The sequence below is a fragment of the Pseudonaja textilis genome, chromosome 4, assembly GCF_049901715.1.
Source record: "Pseudonaja textilis isolate UNSWEBS1 chromosome 4, rPseTex1.2, whole genome shotgun sequence".
Classification (NCBI taxonomy): Eukaryota; Metazoa; Chordata; class Lepidosauria; order Squamata; family Elapidae; genus Pseudonaja; species Pseudonaja textilis.
Window position 1 is genome coordinate 36753811 of NC_141993.1, and position 22311 is coordinate 36776121.

General features: G+C 38.4%; 1 protein-coding gene across 1 annotated transcript in view; it reads right to left on the reverse strand.

Moving 5' to 3' along the window:
• Nucleotides 1-477: 477 nt before the first annotated feature.
• The window catches only part of BTBD16 (BTB domain containing 16), a 40668-nt gene continuing 18834 nt past the window's right edge, over nt 478-22311 (reverse strand). The window contains exons 12-17 of the mRNA XM_087932489.1: nt 16561-16656; nt 13353-13431; nt 4882-4959; nt 3769-3867; nt 2019-2207; nt 478-722 (exon numbers count right to left, since the gene is read on the reverse strand). Of these exons, the coding sequence (XP_087788615.1) occupies nt 654-722; nt 2019-2207; nt 3769-3867; nt 4882-4959; nt 13353-13431; nt 16561-16656 (610 nt within the window). The 3' untranslated portion in view covers nt 478-653. The remainder of the gene's footprint in view (nt 723-2018; nt 2208-3768; nt 3868-4881; nt 4960-13352; nt 13432-16560; nt 16657-22311) is intronic.

Below are 22311 nucleotides of genomic sequence, written 5' to 3' on the forward strand. Positions count from 1 at the left end.
AAACTAAATTAAATTTCTTGTACACATGAAGGTCCTTTACTTGCTAATTAGGACCTTACCACTGATTGGAATACAACAGCGGTCCCCAACCCACGGGTTGTGGCCCACTACCAGGCAGTGGCTCATTTAAGCGGGAGCAGCTCCACTTGCACAAGCAGTAGGTACTTGTGTGAGCACACGCAAGTTCATTGGTATGAGCGATGGGTATGCACAGCTTCCCTTTGCGCAAATGGAGCTGTGCATGTTCACACGAGCACCTGTCACTCACACAGAACCACCAGCTCTCCCATCCACTGAGCCCACCAAGACAGAAAGGTCGGGGACCAATACATGCTTAAGGAGACATGAACCAGGTTTCCCTAATGTGCTACTGCCAGATTGTTAGATCTTGGTTACATATTTCAGCATTCCCAGTCAATATGTCAATCATATCGAGAGGTACCTGGTTTAGGAAGGTCAAGCTATTTGCAACATTAGTCAAAAGCAGAATGTAGATAAGTTTAATGGCCCAGTGAGTTGAATATGACGAGAGAGGGTAGAGTTTATTTTGATGCTATAGAAACTGTAGTCATCTGCCAGAACATCTCCAATTCTAATTATCTGTTTGCTAGATGTCAGAAGGAGTTCATTGATGGAAGAACAGATGTGATCTTTTAAGATGGTGGGAAAAGAAGCAAAAATGTCACATAGATGGGAACTGATGGTATTCTTGCTTTCAAGATCTATGTTTGTGGGGGGGAAAAGAGAAAGGGTTAACACATATTCACTTGTGGGACCCATAAGACAAACATTGATTTTCTTTTTTGCTAGAAGGAAAAGAGAAAAAAAGAAAATGAGATACACTTGGAAATATTTATTTTGCTTGCCTAGAAAGAAATATCTAAAACAGAAGTGACTGGCTGGGGAGTTGAAGTCCACTGGTCTTAAAGTTCCCAAGGTTGGACACTCCTGATTTAAAGACTTGTTTCTTTTCATTTTAACTTTAATGAACTTTCTTTGTTCCTGACAGAACTTCCTCATATGGGAAACTTGCCTTATTTTACCCTGATGATTTCTTAGTACTTCATAAGCTTGAATTACCATAGAGACTACACATGGTCTAGGAGAGCAGTCTCCAACTTTTCTGGCTCCACAGACCAGCAGCAGCAATGGCAGAAAGTGGATGGTTTTGTCCCCACACACACTGCTTGGGCAAATGGAGCTTTGCATGCTCGCCCATTGCTTGTGAAGCCCTGTTCCCAAAGGGTTGTGGACCAGCTCTGGGCTGCTGACTGGGAGTTGGGGATCCCTGATCTAAGAAATAGAGAAAGCTCAGATGCCCATCTTAATAGGGTTGGGACCTTGAGACCTTTGAGCCCCCACTCAAAAAGCAAAATCACGTTGTTAAAGAAAGAGTGAATAAAGCTCCTTTTGGGGGGAGGTCAAACTTATCTTAAGGGCAGAAATGGTTTTTTTAATTGTATTTATCTTTTTATCTCTTATGGATTATTCCTGATTTCACAAATCTTTTGCAGATCTTGTGATTGGATGAATCCCTTTTCCTTCATTTATAGTAAGTCACCAAATCAATGGATGAGGCAACATACAAAAGCTTATTTAAATAATCAAATGTAACTAGGCATGTTTTAAACATATCTCATCTTGATTTCTTTTCATCTTGTGAATTTATATTGTCTGTTCCTAATTCTAATTTATTGTTCAAAACCATCTAAGACATTTTAATTGAGAAGTGCATTATAATTATTTCACATGTTTACACAAATATTTTGTAATTGTTTAAAATGTGCCCAAACATATGGTCTAAGTACCTTTTTTTGGTCTTGCAATTTATTCCCATATAATCCTTAGATCACGGTTCATTATAATCTAGGCCTTTGCTTACAAAGTTATTTTTCTTAAATAACCCAGAAACTATGCTTCTCCGGACCAACAGATTACTGAAGCTCTAGCCTGATTTTAGTGTTTACCGCCAAAAACATTTTAAAGTAATTAGTAAGTTTCTTTTGCTTTTTCCTCACCTGGCTTTTAGAAGAAGGTTTCTTAACTCCAAAGCTTTGAGTGACCCTTTCTGTGGTGAATTCTTCCCACTTTCCATCTATTTGGCACTGTGCTTTTATTTCATACTTAACTTCCCGTTCTTTCTGTAAACTGACAGGACTGCGGTCAGCAGTAAAATAAGAGATAATTGGATCTGCATGTCTGACTCTCTGAAATGACAGGGGGGGAGGGTTTCAATTCAGTTCTTTGCTCACTGAGTTATTTGCTGAAGTTATTCAAAAACCTTTACCAATAACCAAAACCCTATCGTAGGATAGATTATCGTCACTCCACTAGCATTGTTTAAGGGCTTCATGAACTGCTTTTTTATTAGAAATTATTTTGGCAAGAAATGCAAGGGAAGGGGGAGATTAAGCAGAGCGATAGGAACAAAGACCAGGAGAGGAAAATAGTATGAAACTTCTCTTTCTCTAATGCTGCCTAGGGCCCTTTTTTAGCATGGGACATCCTGAGTCATATGACCAGGCAAAACCAATCATCTCTACACACCAAGGTGTAAACCTAAGGCCTGAGTCAGTTCTTCAGTTGGAACAACAGATCAGCTGAGGAAATCATTGGGGGTCACGGAGGACCAGCTGCAGATTCAGCCTCCTACACACCTTGATTACACAATACAGAACTTCAAGAGAAGCACACGTCAGTATTGTCCAATATGACACTCTTAAGATAAGTTGCATTTAATTCCTAGAATTTTTGGCAACTTATCTGGAGAGCATTTGAGTAAGGAAAGTGGCCTTATTGGATCTGCAAATATCTAGCTATCTAGACATGAATTAAACATAACTACCAAGACATTTTCCCATGTGACAGCCTATAAAATAAATGAATACTTTTTGCCAAAAATGTATTTCTTCAGCAAGCCTCCATTATTTCTTTCCTTCTTACTGCCAAAAATCGTAAAGAAATAATCTTCTTTGTGTTTTTCTTTATGTTGAATGTATAATCTAGCTCATTTTTTTTAAATTGATGTTGAAAATCATTTGATGCTACAAAATGTTCTCTCTAGCCTGCTAGATGCATCTTCCTCTCCCAATCTTTTCTTCAGAATTCATTAAATTAAAAAAAAAAAGAATCTTAACATGGAACTTAGTACAGGTAGTCCTCACTTTGACAGCACAACTGAGCCCAAAATTTCTGTTGCTTTTACCCATCTAATGACCTTTCTTGCCACAGTTGTTAAGTTAATCACGGCACTTGTTAAGTTAATAACATGGTAGTTAGTTATTCTGGCTTCCCCAATGACTTTGCTTGTCAGAAGGGTGCAAAGGTGGAATCATACGACCTTGAGATACTGCCAAACGTCTGAATTTTGATCAAGTGACCATGGGGATGCTGCAAGGATTGTAAGTGTGCAAAATAGTCATAAGTCACTTTTTTAGGGCTGTTGTAACTTGAAACAGTCACTAAATGAACTGTTGTAAGTCAAGGACTACCCGTTCATGAAAGAGGCAAAACCACCAATACTAAGCAGTTAAATTATTTCTTTTCAGGTAAATATATACAGGCCATTGTTCCTCAACTAATTCTTTAATATGTGAGAATATGTTTTCATCCTCCATTGTCAACATGAATCAAAATAGCTGAAGTTACCCTTCTGGGTATAGATGCCAATCGCCTACAGACTGCACAATACTTTCAAAAAGAAATAAATAGGACTTAAAGTCCGAGTATTACTTTGAACCTCAAGAATCATAGAAATGCTGTTCTTACTTTCATGTAAAAACTGTACGCTGAAGCATCATGTTTTATTGCTTTTAGCTCAAAGAAGAATCCATAAATGGAAATTATCTCTGCATGATATCTTGGTTCCTGAAATAATCAGCAAGTTAATGTATGTATATAAAGGCCCACTATTCCAGTGTCTTAAAATATCAGAAAAGGATCAGTTATGAGGAATAAATAACTCATTAATGCCTCATTAATTCACTCCAGGAGAATTTGCTTTGTTCTTTGCTTCTTTTTACTAATCCTTGTTAAGGATTTTTAGAACAGTGAAATACTACTTATTTTCAGTTTCATTGTCCATAAATAATACAATCTATTAACTGAGATTCCATACATGTATATATTACATTTGTATTTGTATATCTACAGTAGTAGTTTGTAAATATTCCAGATTTTTCAAAAATTTTATTGTTAGAAAAAGGAGAAAAATACAGAAACTAACCAAACCTGAACATTTTGATGTCTCATTCAGTTCCATGACAGAATTGAGCATGTGCTTAAGATTAAAATACTTATTTTTCTTTAGAGTAATCCCACCAAAATTCAATAGGACTTCTAAGAGATATATCTAGTATAGTATTGCAATATAATATTCCCATTATTGTAAAATCATTGCAATGCAAACCTATATGTGTTTAAGCAGAAGTCAGTTGCATCAATTTAATGGATTTATTCTTTAATCGGGTACATGTAGTTATAACTTGTGTACATTTAATTTGTACATATACAAGAATTTTTGAATATCTTTGGGTAGAATTATGATAAAAGCAAATGAATTTTAAAGCTTCCATAAACTTGGTTGCTATCAAAATGATTTTTTTCTTTTTTGTTAACAACAGAATTAAAATCCCAATGGCCTTCCCTGCATCTGCATGTTACAGTATGATCTCTATCGTCCACCTTCTATTTGCCAATTATAGGTGAGGTGATTTCTACAGTGTACAGAAGTTAGGGATACATTGTATTACAGTCTGTTTCTTGGATTTTAGCAATGCACTTTATTACCATCGATATTGCCCTGGAAGATTGTGTAAGAGATTTTGTTGACTGCATTTTGTCATTTCTCCCACTTATTTTAGCAAGTTCTTCACAGCTTACCTTCCTGAGCAAAAGACCAAATCTCACTGCTTGGGTGTTAAAGTCTGCCTGAAAGGCCATATCGCCACCATTCTCTAGCTGAAAGGAAAATAAAATCTTCCATATTTAGCATCCATAAATTTAGTATTTTTTCATTTAAATATAGCATTCAGTAAAATTGAACAGAAAATGCAATTGTATTTCAGCTGTATGCCAATTTTCTTATCAATGTTATATAATGTCACAAGTTTTCTATTTCAGTCACCATTTATAATCGTTTTCATCTTACATCATTGTTCCTTACATCCCACTGATATGACCTGCTTATGTGAGTTATGGCATAGAGAGGATTAGTAAACCATACAAACTTCAAAACATAACTAACTGGCCCAAAATATCACAAGCTTGCCCATCTGAAATCTTGTAAGATTTGGGCAAACAGAGACATTTTGTAGATTTTAGTGTTCTGATAGGTTTGGGTAAAATATATTGTCATCTAAATCAGGATCATCTGTAATACTCTCATAGATGACCAAAGGATTGTATATTTCTGCACTTTATAATGCAGAATGATTTCACTATATATTGACACAACAATAGTTCTAGAAGATGCTATATTTAACAGATCAAATGACTTCAGTCTGGTATCTAAATGCTAAATGCTAATAGTTTCATGGCTCCCTGATTTTAATACCATTCCTGGCCTTTAAACTGACCTATTAACTTATTTAACTGAACTATTTTTCAAACAGAGAATATGTTCAAAAAGAGAACTATTTACAACAGGATGGTTTCTTCACAAAGTAATGAAAACTTTCCCTATTCCTATTTATAAACAAATGTCCAGCACCTGGTAAACTTGTCTGATCTCAAAAAAAGAGCTAATTAAGATCAGACATGTGGCATTTGGAAAAGACTGAGCTGAAGTCTTCACTCTGGTCCGTATTTCCAGCGGGAACATGGACCATTCCTATTGGCTGATGCTGTTTGACAGCCGGCTATAAAAGGGAGCTGTCAAACGGCATCAGCTGTTGTCCGCCAGCTGGCTCCCTTGTTAGCGTGGCAGCCGTGGCAACTCTTTATTGTTACAATAAAGTAAAAGCTGAATTTCACTCCGTGTTTGCCTCAGGTTATTCCGCCGCTCTACAACACTGGCGACAAGGGTGGGATACATATAAGAGGCAACCGGGTAAAGAATCGCTAAGCAAAATTACTACAAAAAAGAGCCGAAGTCACTACCGAGCTGAATGTCACTTTAAGAGCTTACTGTCACTATTCGCGAGCGCAAATTTCAATTTTCCTCGGAAGTTCCGGCACTGCTGAGTCAAGATGATTTCAAATCCTGCATTCCCGCCTTTCAGACCGACAGCAAAAACCTGGGAATCCTACAGAACCCGATTTGGCTGTTTCCTAGATGCCATAGACTTCACTGACATTTCCGACCATAGGAAAAAGTCCTACTTTCTAAGATTTTGCGGAGCCACAGTGTTTGACACTGCTACGGCATTATTGGCTCCACGTTCAATTAAGACTGTTCCATGGGAAGAATTGCAGGAAATTCTTTCCAACCACTATTCCCCTAAGCCATCCCGAATTGCCAGGCGTCATGCTTTTAGGAGACGGATTCAGGCTGAGGGAGAGACTATTAGTGGGTACATGGCTGCCCTATGAACAGCTGCCTTGCATTGTGGGTTTAGAGACTATCTGGAAGACATGTTATTAGATCAACTAATTTGTGGAGTCAGGGATTTAAGGCTACAAAAGTGTATATTGGCTAAAGAGGATTTAACCCTTAAATTAGCAATTGAAGAGTCTCAAGCTGCTGAACTATAAGCACTTTCAGCAGCAGAAATTCAGGGAAATCCAATTATCCAGAGCAGCTCAGCCATCCATTACGATGAAGCCTCCACAGAAGAAGGCTATGAAGAGGATAATGATGTAAATTGAACAGGCCAAACCCCAATCTACCTCCATAGCCTCAGCCCATTTGTCTAAGCTGTGGGGGAAGCCACCTCAGGACATCCTGCAAGTTCAGGAATGCCATTTGTCTAAAATGCCAGAGGAAGGGTCATTTAGCCAGGATCTGTCAAGCAGGAAAGACTTTTGCCCAAAAGCCTCAGACAACCCAACATTTCCAAAAACAAGTTGAAGACTGTTTTAACTGCTATCAAGCCAAGCTGACTAACAAAGGCTCTAACAAAATCAGTGTTTTTGTTTCTATAGAAGGGAAACCTTGCAGGATGGAGGTTGACACAGGCTCAGCATTGTCCATCATCTCATGGAGCACCTTGAAACAACTACTTCCCAGAATGGCTAAGAAGAAGCTTCACGGCTGCCAGTTAACCCTACGTGACTACCAAGGCAGAACCATCTCAGTCATCGGAAAAGGCAAGTTTTGTGCCAGTTCTTCTTTCTCTATTAGACCCATTTTATGTTTAATTATGTCTAATTTCAATTTAATATCTTTTTCTGTGGCATTTTTTGTAATTCTTTTTCAAGTCTTTTATACTCGTCTTCCAAGGCTTTAGTGGCTTGCCTTTTCCTGATATTCTTTTTTCTTATGTAATCTATTATCAAGCCTCTGGCATATGCCTTCATTGTATCCCAAACATTCTGAATGTTTCTGAAGTATCTTCTTTTTTATTTTCTCTAAAGAAAAAAGCCAGTTCTTTCTCAATCCATTGTATAAAATCTTTTTCCTTTAAGATAGTATTATTTAACGTCCATCTCAATCTTTTTTTTTTTTGTCCCTTCCATTTAATTGTCATTGGGTACTTATTTCAATATTTATTTCTTGAATAATAGATATTAATTCTGTTGAGATCCAGATCATTTATCATCTGGACCATGATAAATGTCTATTTGAATAGAAAGTGTATTGTTTGGTTTTAGCATTTCTTTCTCTCCATATATCTTTTAAGGTTAATTCGTCTGTCATTTTAAAAAAGGATTTAGGGAGAATCTTTCTATTTTGCTTTGCTGTTGTTGCTGTATAGTCCAGTTTATTGTCCACAATTCCATTAAAATCTCCCATCATAATTATATTGGCATAGTCCAGTCCAGTTATTTTCATGTGTAGTTTTTTATAGAATTCTTCTTGTTTATCATTCGGAGCATAAATTGCAATCAAGAGTATTTTTATATTATTGTCCATTATTTCCACCATTAATACTCTTCCATCTTCATCCGTGTAAATCAATTTTTCTGGGGTAGCCTCTTTAATGTATAAAACCACTCCTCTTTTCTTACATTGAGTCAAAGAAGTGAATATTTTCCCTAATTTTGGCTGTACTAACAATTGTTCATGTTGTTTTTTAATGTGTGCTTCTTGTAAACAAATTATATAAAATTTTAATTTCTCTAATTTATGAAAAATTTTCCTTCTTTTAACAGCTGAATTAAGTCCATTTATATTCATTGTAATCAGTTTTTTCTCTTCCATGATTATATTTTGTAGTTAGGTTTGACAGCTCTCGTAGATCTTGGTTCACGTTGTTCTTTGATATCCACCTGTCCACCTACTGCGCCTTCTTCTTTTTCAGTCCCCATTTGTTCCTCTTGGAATTCAATTAATGAGACCTCTTTTTCTGCCTCTTCCTCTCTCCTTCCAAAAAATTCTGCGTAAAAAAGTTCTGCTTTCTCAATTGAATCAATTCTGTGTCTCTGTTCTTGCCATGTAAACATTAGTCCTTCTGGAATCAGCCATCTATAATTCACCTCCTTTTTCAGTAGCATTTTAGTCAAGAATCGATATTCTCTTCTCATCTCTCTCACTCTTCTGGGTATTTGTTTTAAAACCACAATTTCCTTGTCTTTGTATTTCAACGTCTTCTCTCTTGCCATTTGTAATATTTGTGTTTTGATGGATTTTTTGGTAAATCTGATGTGGACTTCTCTTGGTAAATTATTTCTCATCGCATATCTTGTGAAAACTCGGTATACTTCGTCTACTCCATTCATCATCTTTTCCTCTGTTATTTCCAAAGCATCAGCCAGAATTTCTATCATTATCGCAGCCAAATTTTGTCCTTTTTCTTCCTCTATGTTTTGAAATCTGAGATAGAATTCTGACCTCTCTATCTCCCACTTCAGCATCCCACTTTTATCTTATTCGACCACTGTTAGTCTGCTGTCAATATTTCCAATCTTCTTCTCTCTTTGTTTACTTTCTTCTTCGATTTTTTGGAATCTCTCATCATACTTCACCATCATTTGTTGAATATTTTCAACTTTTTCATTGGTCTTCCCTGTTCTTTGTTCAATGTTCTCTATTCTTTGTTCAATAGTATCTGATTTTAACTTGAGATCTTGGATTCCTTGCATAATCATCTGTAAAGTCACTTTTTCTTTTTCTTTATCTTGCTTTAACATTGTCTGGATTAAACGTTGTCCTCCAGATAGTGGGGAGGCAGAAGTAGAGGTAGAGACGCCAGAAGGTATGAGTTTCCTACTCATTTTGAACAATTCAAGACCTTCAAGTTCTTTTAAACTTTAATCCAGTTGGTAAGGTAGCCAATTATAATCCAAAATGAAAAATAAAAATAATAGAGAGTAAAAAGCCCAATAGTAAAAAAGCTCAATGGTAAAAAGGAAAAAAGAAAAAGAAAGAAAATTCTTCAGGTTCTTCTGGACCCTAATCCAATTATGAAATAATCAATTATAATCCACAATAAAGGATAAAAATAAAAAGAAGGAAAAAGCCCAATGATAATGAGAAAAAAAGAATAAAACAAAAGAAAAATTTCTTCAGGTTCTTCACACCTTAATCCGGTTAAAACAATCTCAATAATAAAAAGAAACCAAAATAGTCCAAGAACATGGATGGAAGAAGCAAAAATCCCAGTGGAAAAAAGGAAAAAAAGAAAAGGAGAAAAATTCTGAGGCTTTCCCTTTAAAATAAAAAGCAAAAATAAAAATATTGCAAAAATAAAAGTTTACAATAAAGCTGGTAAGGAGGGGTAACACAACTAAAAGAAGATAAGAAAACACACTGCACTTTGTTTAATTATCCAAGGCTCTTATTATGACTCTCTTCTCCACAAGCTTCAAAGCCAAACTTCAAGTGTTAAATTGTTGATAGAAATCCAGAAGAACACCTGTAATAATATTCTGCCACGCTCTTCCCTCTATCTTATCAAGTTGAAATGTCCTTGAGAAGGAGTCTTTCACAGTTCTCTCCACTTCAAGTAAAATATTTTCAAGCCTCTAGTTGGCAGTGTTACAAAGTTTCTTAGTTCTCACTTTCCCGCTCCTCCCAGGAAAATGTAATTGAGGTTAAAAAAGAAGAGAAAATATATACATATATATATAAAAAGAAAAGTAACCAAAGGGAGCCTCTAGTCTAAAAAAATCAAGAAATCAAGAAGGAGAATATGAAAGTATATATATATATATAAAGGAAAATTCAGTCCAGTTAACTGCTAAGTCACGATAAAGTCCAGTAAAAAAAAAAAGGAAAAAAAAAGCCAAGCCTCACTTTGACGTCTCCCTTTAAAAGTCGCCGCTTATTCAGTTTTGTCAAAAATCTCACAGGTTTCTTCTTATACTTAGAGTGTCCTTTCAAATCTCAAAATGTTAGTAAAAAAAAAAAGGATTCTCACCCAGCCGACACACTTTCTCTTTTAGCCTCTTCCTTTCTGGAGCTGTCCCGACTTCAGCAACTTTGGGGCTGCCTCTCCACTGCTGGCAAAAGGGACTTCTCCTGGATCAACCAGGGACTTTGTGGTGTCCCTGGGATCCACAGGATATGTCCTTCGCGATCACCATCTCTGCGGGATGGTTTAGATCCATTTGGACCAGCCAGGGGTGAAGATATCGGCTGCTATCTTAGAGCTCGATTGCAGACTGTACCATCGTGACGCCAGCTCCTCCCCTCACAATTCCATGAGTTTCTATATGGACAGTATTTCGAGTTGATTACAGATCACAAGCTTCTGTTAGGCCTTCTGTCAGGCAAAAGACAAACTCCTCAGATTTTATCTCCAAGGATGACCAGGTAGACCTTATTTCTGGCTGCCTATTCCTATTCCCTGGTTCATTGTCCTGGCAAGAGTCTATGCCACGCTGATGCTCTTAGTGGCTGCTCCCTGCCTGTTCCTGTGGAGGATGCTGCACCAACTAATGCTGTTTTCCAGATCAACGATCTCAAACTTCCCATTACTGCCCTTGATATCGCTGCCCACTCTGCCAGGGACAAGGTAATCGCCCAAGTTCTTGACTGGGTGGGAAGGGGGTGGCCAGCAATTCCTTATGCCCCCAAATTCGTGCCTTTCAAAACTCGCCAGCAAGAACTATCTTCTTTGCAAGGCTGTTTACTTTGGGGAACTAGGGTAGTTATCCCTTCCAAGTTGCAAGACTCAATTTTAAAGGTCCTGCATGAAGGCCATCCCGGCATTGTCAGGATGAAGGCCCTAGCTCGCAGTTATGTATGGTGGCCAGGCATGGATGCTCAGATTACAAGTTGGGTGAATGCTTGTCAGCCATGCCAAGCTACCAGACCTGTTCCACCCACACCCACTCCAGGCAGGTGGGAAGATTCCTTGGCCCCTTGGTCCCGGGTGGATATTGATCTGGCTGGCCCCATTCATGGGCGTACATTCCTGGTGATGGTTGATTCTTTTTCTAAATGGGTAGAGCTGGCCTTGATGACCACCACAACTTCAGAAGCTGTGACTAAGGTTCTATCAAGGATATTCACTACCCATGGCCTCCCTGACACCATCGTGTCTGACAACGGCCCCCAGTTTACTTCCTGTGAGTTTGAGGTCTTCCTAGCCAACCTAGGAATAAGGCACGCACTTACAGCTCCTTTCCATCCTGCCAGTAATGGCCTGGCTGAAAGGGCAGTCAGATTGGTTAAGGAGGCCCTGGCAAGGTTTGGGTCCATAGATTGCCACTCTAGGCTCGCTAAGTATCTCCTGACCCAGCATACAACTCCCTGTGCCACCACTAATAGGTCTCCAGCTGAACTTCTCATGGGTAAACATCTGAGGACCACCCTAGACAGACTCCATCTGCATTACGCCCCGGTCACAGCCCTAGGGTCAAATAGCCAGGCAAGGGAGTTCGCTGAGAATGACCAGGTCTATGCCTGGAACTATGCGGGACACCCTTTGTGGATGCCTGGGCAGATTGTGGAGGTAACCGGTCCTAAGTCTTACAGGATCCAACTGTAAGACGGGCGCATCTGGTGCCGCCATATCGATCAACTTAGAAGGCATTGGAGTTCATCTGCAGATGGCCCTCAAGACGTTTCTGCAACAGAGAAACTGCCGGTGCCCGAAGAAACTTCCCATGAATCTGACAGGAATGCAAGCCTATCTGAACATCCATCTGTCCCTCGCCCAGAGACACCTGAAGCTGACACGCCAGCTTCGTTGGCACCAGAAGTTGCCCAACAAGCAGAAAAGTTCCTTCCCGCAGCAGCTTCATCAGAACTTAGAAGATCTGGCCGCCTGAGCAAGCGCCCGAGTTATCTGAAGGACTACGCATGCTCCATTCTGGGGGAAAGGAGTGCGGCATTTGGAAAAGACTGAGCTAAAGTCTTCACTCTGGTCCGTGTTTCCAGAGGGAACACGGACCATTCCTATTGGCTGATGCCGTTTGACAGCCGGCTATAAAAGGGAACTGTCAAACGGCATCAGCTGTTGTCCACCAGCTGGCTGCCTTGTTAGCACAGCAGCCGTGGCAACCCTTTATTGTTACAATAAAGTAAAAGCTGAAGTTCGCTCTGTGTTTGCCTCAGGTTATTCCGCTGCTCTACAATAAGACACTAAGTGGGACATTACCAGGAAATGGCAAAGCTATAGACTAGACTGGGTGGGTGGGTGGGTGTTGAAAAAACATCTTGGGGGGCTGGGTTTGCAAAGAGGTTGTGGGTTAATTAATCAGTAGAACCGCTTCCTTCCAGAAGTTGTGGGAGCCGCAACACTGGAGGTTTTTTAGAAGAGACTGAACAGCCTCTAAGGTCCCTTCCAACTCTGCTATTCTGTTATTATGTTAAAAAGACAGTAGCAAACCAATACTGTTCACTGCCATGGCAACTACATGGTTGTGTACATTCAGTTATCAGGACTTGAAGGAGACTTTTCCCCCTGAATCACCTTCAAGTCAAGGGAAGTAAACTCTTGCTTTTTTTTTCCTTTGTAAAAGCCTTTGCAAAATAAGAATTAAGTGTTAATTTGCAGTAATGTATTGCTATATAATATGGTGAAATGGATTCACTTTTCATATCAGCTTTATTACACAAACCTAGAAGCAATATTTATATGGCCATACATATTTGTACAGTTTGTTTTACCTGTGTTCTATATTTCTGTGCCTAGATCTGGGTAATGCCATCAAATATAAAAGTACAGCTCCAAATTAAATATTTTTGTGTTAGTACAGGGGTCCTTTCATTAAGGTATACTGTGAAAATACTTCCTATGAAATAACTAGAGTTTAAAGTCAATGCAGACTGACCCATTTTCACACTAAGCATACCAACTCACTGCATGGTAGTGATCAGACAAGATCCTTGTAAGCCACGGCAAAGGAAAGAAATTAATTTTCCATAGCTCCTCTAGATGTCTACCTTTGGAAAAGACAAAAGCAACAATTCAGTTGTTCCTTTTATATTATTCAGTACTAAAGAAAAAGCTGTTTCTGATACACTAGGAAGAATAACTTACAGGGAGGTTGGATAGGTATAATAAGAATATAGCAGGAATATATATGAGATGTAGCTGGGGCTCTAAAATGCCAGAGTTGATGAAAGAATATGAAGAGTAGCTGTGGGATAAAGACTGGACTCCTCCTTACTTTCTAGAATATGATTATTATACCACGGGCATTGGACAACATCCCCTTTGCAGATCTTTCCTTGTAAAACTCATTCCATCAGCAAAATATAGTTTTATATGATAGTCTGCCTGCTTTTGGAAACCATTCACGACTTATTTGAGGATCTGCTGACTGGACAAGGAATCTCAGCAAGGTACTTGGGCTATGGGAGTGCCTTCTCCAGAGCGTTTGGAACATTTTATGCTGTGAACCGCCCAGCGTTTAGTGGCATCAAACCTGAAATAATTAATTAGCTAATTTGCTATTCTCTTCTTTCTCTGAACACTTCCTGCATTATTTTCCTGTTCCTCACTGAGTAGTCACAAAAGTTTTCCGCCTCCTGGTCTTTTATCTAATCATCCTCACCCATTAGCCCTACCTGTCTATCCTGCTACGCCAATCTGATTATTTATATCTGGTGAATTATAAACAAAATATTTTCTTCCTCTGTCACTATCTCCTCCAATCATGAATCTGTCATTATGAAATTTATCTGCAGCCCTTCCCAATCCTTAGGAATCTGGATTTAAAGCCAGTAGTCCAGCTGTAGTGGTACTACAGAATTCTTTCTTAACATACCAAAATTGATTACGTTTAACTATAGTTGGTTTTTTTTGTGGCTTAGGCTCTTATGCAAGACACAAGTGCCTTTTTAAAAATGGCCTTCGCCTTCCAATTAAAATGCCCTGAAAGAAGCCTGACAATTGCTCAATAAAACCCTGGTATAGAAGTACCTTAAGGCAATTCATTACTCCAGCTGCACTTTTCACCTAGTGCTCATTCCTGCTTTTGCTTGTAATGTTAACAGAATTAAACATTGTCAAACAAAAGCATTCTTGTGTCAACAATGCACGTAATCTAAACTTGTCAGAATTGGGAGTTTTGCATAGTCTGTAGTCATGCAGTTCTTCCTATCATGTGTTTCTGCCAGCCACACATGCCAAGGATCAAGTTTAGCAACATTGGCCCATTCACCTGCTTTTGGGGTGTTCACACAATGAAAAAAAGTTTGGCAATCATTTTTGTGTAATTGCTGCTAAATAATTTCCTATCATTTACTCACAGGGGTGCAAAGAATGTCATTTACTTCAGACTCCTAGAGTTGGGGCCTCTGTTTTTCATTTGGGGAATTAAAACAAAGTGGATGGTTTAAGTCTTCCAGCGTTAAAGGACATTCTGACATTCACTTCTTGAAATGCTTGACCCTCTTTTCCCCAAAGGCCTTTGTTCAATTTTACAGTTCAGTCATCAACATATCACACTAATCTTAAGATGACCTTAAGTGGAAATTTCATAGCTTTGATTTAGGCAGCGTTTCTCAGCTTCGGCCACTTAAAAGATGTATGAACCTCAACTCCCAGAATTCCCTAGCAAGCATTCTGAATAATTCTGGGAGTTGAAATCCAAACTCTACAAGTTTCCAAGTTTGAAAAACATTGATTTTGAGAAAAAAAAGTGCATCTGAAATCTATGAGGTGGAGACTTTTAAGTGCTTCTTCTGGTTTGAAAGGAGGAAGTATACCGTCAGCCTGCAAATGAAAGCAATTATTGTTGAAGCTTGTAATATAGCTGAATGGTTTATTTTAAAGAATGTGAATAAAGAAGCTTTTCAATTACTTATTCCTCTGCCATTATAACACATAGACATAGCTGGAACTATTACATGTATCTGACATACTAGTTAAAAGCTAGGCTGATATAGGAGAGATTTGCCCTCACTGGCTAATATGCCAATCGCTCTCTTCCAAACCAACCTCCCTCACTAAGTTCTTGAAGACAAGTGGAAGGAGGTAGTGTGAAGGACGTTGTCTTGATTTCAGAATAAAAGATAAGAGAGGGAGGGAAAGAGAGAGGGAGGGAGGGAGGGAGGGAAGGAGCAAAAGAGAGGGAGAGGGAGAGGGAGGGAGGGAGGGAGAGAGAGATTGATAAATAAGCATAGTGGGTGGGAGTTGTAATTCCATCTCATTTGATGAACATTAAATCAAGAAAAGCAGCAAAAATGTTGTTAGATCTAAAGATGGTGTCAGATTTCTTTTCCACTGACTTGACATGAAATAGTTGCATAGAATGGTGGGCAATGTATATGAGAGATCAGTCATTAGAACAGAATGTTGCATGGTTAGATCCACTGTCACAACACTGATTAACTCTTGGAGAACTTGGGTGTGTCAAAGCAATGTGACTGGGCTTGGTCATTCCTAAATGAGTGATCCATGCTGTCAAAGCCAGCAAAGCTATCATACCTGTCACAGGCCCATCAAAATAAGGACAAAGAAAGCAGGACTTACCTGTTTTGGGGGCCTGAAGCCCTATCAAACTTACCATCAGTTAGATTATGCTTTTTATAATGTATTATACTTTAAAGTATCAAATGTATGTTTCTACTATTTCCTTATGTATCATTAAACAAATGGTTGAAGACCACTTTACAGATTCAAAGAGTTATTTCCCATAACTAGTTTTTCCTTTATTTTTTTAAAGTGTCTGTGAAAATTAATTAGGGGGTAGAAGTGGGACCGTACACACTTTGGAATCCCTTTCCTTGATTGAAAAAAAAATCATTTTATAAAGGCTTTGCAAGGTGTCAAGAGATATCATAGTTCAATCCACTTGTTCCCAAATGGAAAAAAATATAACAGAGAAAATGTAAATAGAGTTTTAATATATATTTTATATGTATATACTGCTACATAATATTAGTTTTCTTTCATATATAGCTGTTGGATACTTTGAAACCTGTTCTATAAAGTACCATGTAAATGGTATGTTGATAGAAATCTTACTGAATTGATGGTCGTTTACAAGTAAATATTGTTTTTTTGCCATCACAAAATTTAGGACATCCGATTTTCTGAATAATCACAGAAAAAAATAAACTTACTTGAAGTGATGCCATGTAAACGAAGAGACTGAAAAATAGCCATGTATTGTTGCCCTTCTTTCCTTTCCAAGAAGGCCCAAGTCCTGGGTAAACTAAAGAATCAGAATAATGGACCAAAGATTTTACTCAATGCCAACACAAACATTATCACCCCCTGAAACATTTCACTCTATAAACATTATTTTCCTCACGGAAAGCCTTTGCAGTGTGGTGAAGAGTAAAGTTAAAGAGTAAAGTAAAGCAACCACACAGACACAACTACCTCAAGGCAAGGCACTACAAATGAGATGATGGATAAATGCTCTTCCCTCAGCAACACAATGGCCATTGAAAGCATGTCAATTGAAAGCATGTCAATCTCAAAGTCTTCATTTGTGCTATAACTGTTTTTTTTTAATATAATTGTTTGTTTGTAAATCTTTACACTCCCCAAGTTGACATAGGAATTGTACTGTATACAGATTGTGGCAAATACATAATAGCAATAACAACGGCACTTAGACTGATATACTGCTTCATAGTGCTTTAGAGCCCTTTCTAACCAGTTTAGAGCAGGAGTGTCAAACGCAATTTGATCCGGGGTCACATTAGGGTTTTGTTTGACCTCAGGGTGCCAAGGGTGGGCATGGCCAGGGTGGGTATGGCCAGCTTGATGTCACTCATGTTGGGGTGCCTTTGGTGTCCTGAGTGCTCTGCCAGCGAAAATGGGCTCCCAACCTCCATTTTTGGCTGCAACAACCTCCTGCAACCCTCTCCAATGAAAAAGGAGTTTGTGAGAGCTACCCATGGCCCTCCCAAGCTCCATTTTTGCCTGCAACAGCCTCCTGCAACCTTCTGCCAGCAAAAATGGAGCTCCGTTTTTGCTGGCAAAGGCACCGCGAGCCAGGCCTTCACTGTTTCCAGGATGGCCCTGTGGTCTGGATGCAGCCTGCAGGCCTTGAGTTTAGAACAATCTGGGTCCTCTTTTTACCAATCTTGGAAGAATGGAAGGCTGAGTCAGCCTTTCAGTCCTATCAGCTCCATCAGAAAGCATTCAGGCATGTTGTTCAAAGAAACATGTGACTGACTTTTAACTGAAACTTCAGAAAAGAGGCCATTCGGGACTTTCTGAAGATTGAGAAGTCCAGGTGCTTTGCTCCCAGTGAGATTTAGAGATGGGTCTTCAAGGAAATTTTCAAGGCCACATATTAGAGCATCTGCTGTAGGTATTGTGGTGAGGCTAGAGGGAGAAATGTCTATCCTGGTTTGTTCTCCCTTCACTGTCTCCTTAGAATGCCTCACTATCTCTAATGCTAGGGTTGGCTCTCAGAAGAGTAAGAACTTCCCTAAATAAGAGGCAGTTTGAAGGAAAGTGGAAGGAAAGTGACTGCATAACACAAAAACATAACGTCTAAACTCTGACTTACTAGCTTCATCCGTTTCATTGGCTTCTTGTGAAAACTACAAAACCAAACATGGCCTAATCATTTGAAAGCAGAAACAAATGCCTTGGATCTCAGAATTGCATCAGAGGAGAGAAGGAAAGGTAAATAACTCAACTCTTACTTTAATGTAATAGTAAAAAGTTTATTGTTGTATTTATTCCCAATCAGAACTTACACATGCATTTCTATATTGTAATAACATTGATTAATGTGTCAACATTTATTTTGGGAGTGATATGCAATGTGGAAGTCTTAATCTGGTAATAAAACTCTGAAAGATTATATGCAAGGTCCCTCAAAAGTTGTTCCAAAGGTTGAATCGATTCCTAACTGGAGGTAATATCTAACCAGCCATTTAGATGGTTATATAATGATTAATAAAAAGTAAGCGCCTCATTTCAAGGCTCAGTCTTTGCCAACGCGGAAGAAAGGAACAGCCATGAGTTGGTAGACTAAACAAAGCTGTCAAAGGTTCACTGATCTAAGCAGAGAGCACTTGGGTAGGGTTTGATAAACAAATCAAAATTTTCAGATAGTGGCATTAAAGATTTCTATAGTATTCCTCAAGCAAGTCTTTTCTGCATTATTTCATACAAACATGTCTAAATGGCCTTGTTATCTAAAGTGTGTTTAAAACACTGAAAAAAAAATCTATTATGGTTCTTTAAAAAAATATCTGAAGAATGCACTTGATTTTTTTTTTCTGATAAGATGGTACAGAAGTGTATGGCCTGAACAAGGTCCCAGGCAGCTGTTAGTAAAACATGAACTTAGTCTGGAAAGACAGAAAGGAGTGAAGAAGAAACTTGGGACAGGGCTGCCTTCACTCTCTTTGGTAGCAATAAATTGTTGTAAGTCAAGGACTACCTTTATTTGGGTCATACTTTCAAGATTCTGTTATCATAGCTTCATAGCAATACAGGTAGTCCTTGACTTACAAAAGTTCACTTAGTGACCATTCACTGTTTCCTTAGTGACTGTTTAGTGACCAGCACTAAAACAAAAGTGACATAACCATTTTTCACACATCCCTATGGTCATGTGATTTGACAGCTGACTCACATTTATGAAGGTTGCAGTTTTCTGGAGTCATGGAACCCCTTTTGCGACCTTCTGACAAGCAAAGTCAATGGGGAAACCAGATTCACTTACTAATATAGCAACTGCAATGATTCCCTTAACAAATGCGGCAAGAAAAGTCGCAAAATGGGGCAAAACTCATTTAACAAATTTCTCACTTAGCCACATAAATTTTGGGCTCAGTTCTGGTCATACGTTGAGGCCTGCCTGTAATGAGGAAGTCTCCTATTTCTTGTGTTTCCTAATATGAACTTGCTTCAAAGGTCTGACAGACAACTTCAAGTGCTCAGCGCAAGGGAGGAAGGCAATAAGAAGCCATTGGACTGAGAATATTGGCTTTTGCACTGCTGATTAGCATCGTTCCCACAGACATGACACTACTAACTTTAGTAGATTCAAAAGCCATCTCACATAGTAACCGAAGTAATTGAATATACGGTTACAACCCAAAATCTCTCTGAGCTTCTAGGATGAATTGTCAGGTACACAGCTTGTACTCTTTCTAAATATCTGTCTCCTTTTATTTTATTGATCTTTCCCACTTCTTGCTTTCAATTAGTTAGTCCCCAAAAGTTAGTTAGTTAGTAGTTGTCTTCCAATGTTATTTCAACTAAGCTATTATCAACAGAACTTCTAAAAATGCAGCCATTCATAAAAAGAAACTCCGAAGTTGGTAAATCTCTTCATCTCATCCAGTGACTTTTGGGGAGTTCATCTGCAACTTTGCTTAATTTATTTCACACTTTTATATTTTATTTTATAGATGCAAGGCATCCAGAAGTAAGCTCTCTGAATACCAAAAAGAAGGAGGAGGAGTGGGAGGAGGAGGAGGAGGAAAGATAAAAGAAAGAAAAAAGAAAATGCAATGTATCATTACAAGGTCAGAAATCAGCCACCTGTTGCTATCAAAAGGCTAAAAGGAACTCAGAAATAGCTTTCTTTTACTTTAAACAATAGTTCATTTCCAGTTCCAAAGGATTTGCATAGAAACCAGCTGCCTCACAGAAATTATCACAATGTCCCTTCTCTGAATTTCACTCATTATTTAAACACAACCCATTTCACCTCATAATTTTGGAAAAATATTCTCCTGAGTTCTGCCAACATATCTATTTGACTAACCATTTTAGCTTATTTTTTGCAGATGTTCATTTTCTAGAATATAGTATGTGCCAACTTCACTCTTTTTCTCCACTATCACATACAAATATTGATAATAAATATGTTTAATGATTGACAATTAATCAATTTATTTTAAAAAAGACAAATGATAACCTGTAGCTTGGATTCAAACTTTGCTTCTTGGAGAAGAATAAATCTTCTCTCACAGACATACAGATGCACATTCCAATCATGGCAGCTGAGAAATTTTGGAATGAGGATATATTGTGAAATTGTAGATCAGGGACTGATAATCTTTTTGCACTTAGGATCCATAGCTTTAGCTCACAGAGTGAGACTGAGTTTACATATCACATAAACTCACGCTTTGCTTAATCTTAATTTGTACAGGGAGGATTAAATCACACCTGTGTGGGTTCAAATAAGTGGCTAAAGTAAAACCAACAAGGCATACTTTAGCTTAGCATTATATGTGAATCTAAAAGGGACGCGGTGGCTCAGTGGCTAAGACACTGAGCTTTCCAATCAGAAAGGTCAGCAGTTCGGTGGTTCAAATCCCTAGTGCCACATAACAGAGTGAGCTCCCGTTACTTATTCCAGCTTCTGCCAACCTAGCAGTTCGAAAGCAGTAAAAGCAGTAAAAATGCAAGTAAAAAAATAGGTGGGAAAGTAACAGCGTTCCGTGTGCCTTTGGTGTTTAGTCATGCCAGCCACATGACCATGAAGATGACTTCGGACAGTGCTGACTCTTCTGCTTGGTAATGGAGATGAACACTGCCTCCTAGAGCAGGAAACGACTAGCATGTATGCGCGAGGGGAACCTTTACCTTATATGTGAATCTACCTTCCTAGCTAAGTCCATTTTTGCTTTTGAAAAATAGTTGATGAAATATGAGAATTTGAGATCATGCTAAGCTTTAGAACAGGAATGGGGAATGATGGCCCTTTTATGACTTGTGGACTTCAATTCCAAAAATTCCTCAGCATAAAGGAGCCATCATCGTTCCCCACCTCTGGTTTGTGCAGCTGGAAGTTTCATTCTTTTTTCCTTTCTATGAGTACCTAAATCAAGAAATAGTCCTAAGATCAGTATTTCAGTGCAGCTGATTTTAAAACTAGGAAACTGGTTTTGCAACCAAGTCCTAATTAGTAATAAACTAGCCACTGTATTCACAGAACGTAGATATAAAGTATTTTAGACACTCTGTTCAATATCTTTTTTCCAGTTGATTATGAATTTAATTGTCAAGATATCAGAGAAATCCAGCAAAGCAGACATTAAGAAATACAAAGAAGGAATACAAGGCTCATGCAATTCAACTGAGTAAGTGATGACACGGATCATCATTACACAAACACGTACGCTCTTATATTACATGTTGGCATGTAAATATTCAGTAATGCCATCTTGATATCATTGTTGTTTGATGAAGATGATGCTAACTAATGATTGAAAATAATCTTTAAATGGCCTGGAAACAGGAAACGGACTACAGAAGGAGGGCAGACTACTCAATAGCTAGGACATATACTGTAACAGAGATGGCATTGTAGAAACATTGGCTAGCTAGTGTTGGAAACAGGATGCTGCATTAAATGGACTTTGGCTTTGACTTAGCAGAAGTCTTCCTATGTTCTCAGTGTCATTCTGAACATTAACTCTGAACTCTGCTGGGTTTTAAAATAGAGCTGTGATGTGGCAGAGGAGGCTTCTGTTGGAAAGAAATGCAAACACAGACCTCCTTTAGGCACTCTGGAACAAGTTCAGTTATATGGTTCTTTGGAAACTGGCCAGTAACTGGGAATTGGCTGAGATTTCCAGTGCAAGAAATCTCTTGCAGCTGTTTCCATAAACTGTGTAAGGAACTGTTATAAAGTAGCAGAAAGCTACTTGGTATCTCATGTGGCTGCTAAACAATGGAAAGCTTTGTATATCTGCTGTTTTCTCTTTGTCTATGGCAACCCAGGCCAAATATCTTGACTTGATTCTACAATTCTCTTTGCCAGACTTTTTTTTTGTACCCACAGAAAACTCTGCTTGAAGCATTTGCACCTACTATACACAAGGATAACAGGTAATAAACAAAAAGCCACCTGGTTATTCTCAGGATAACCTTTTAG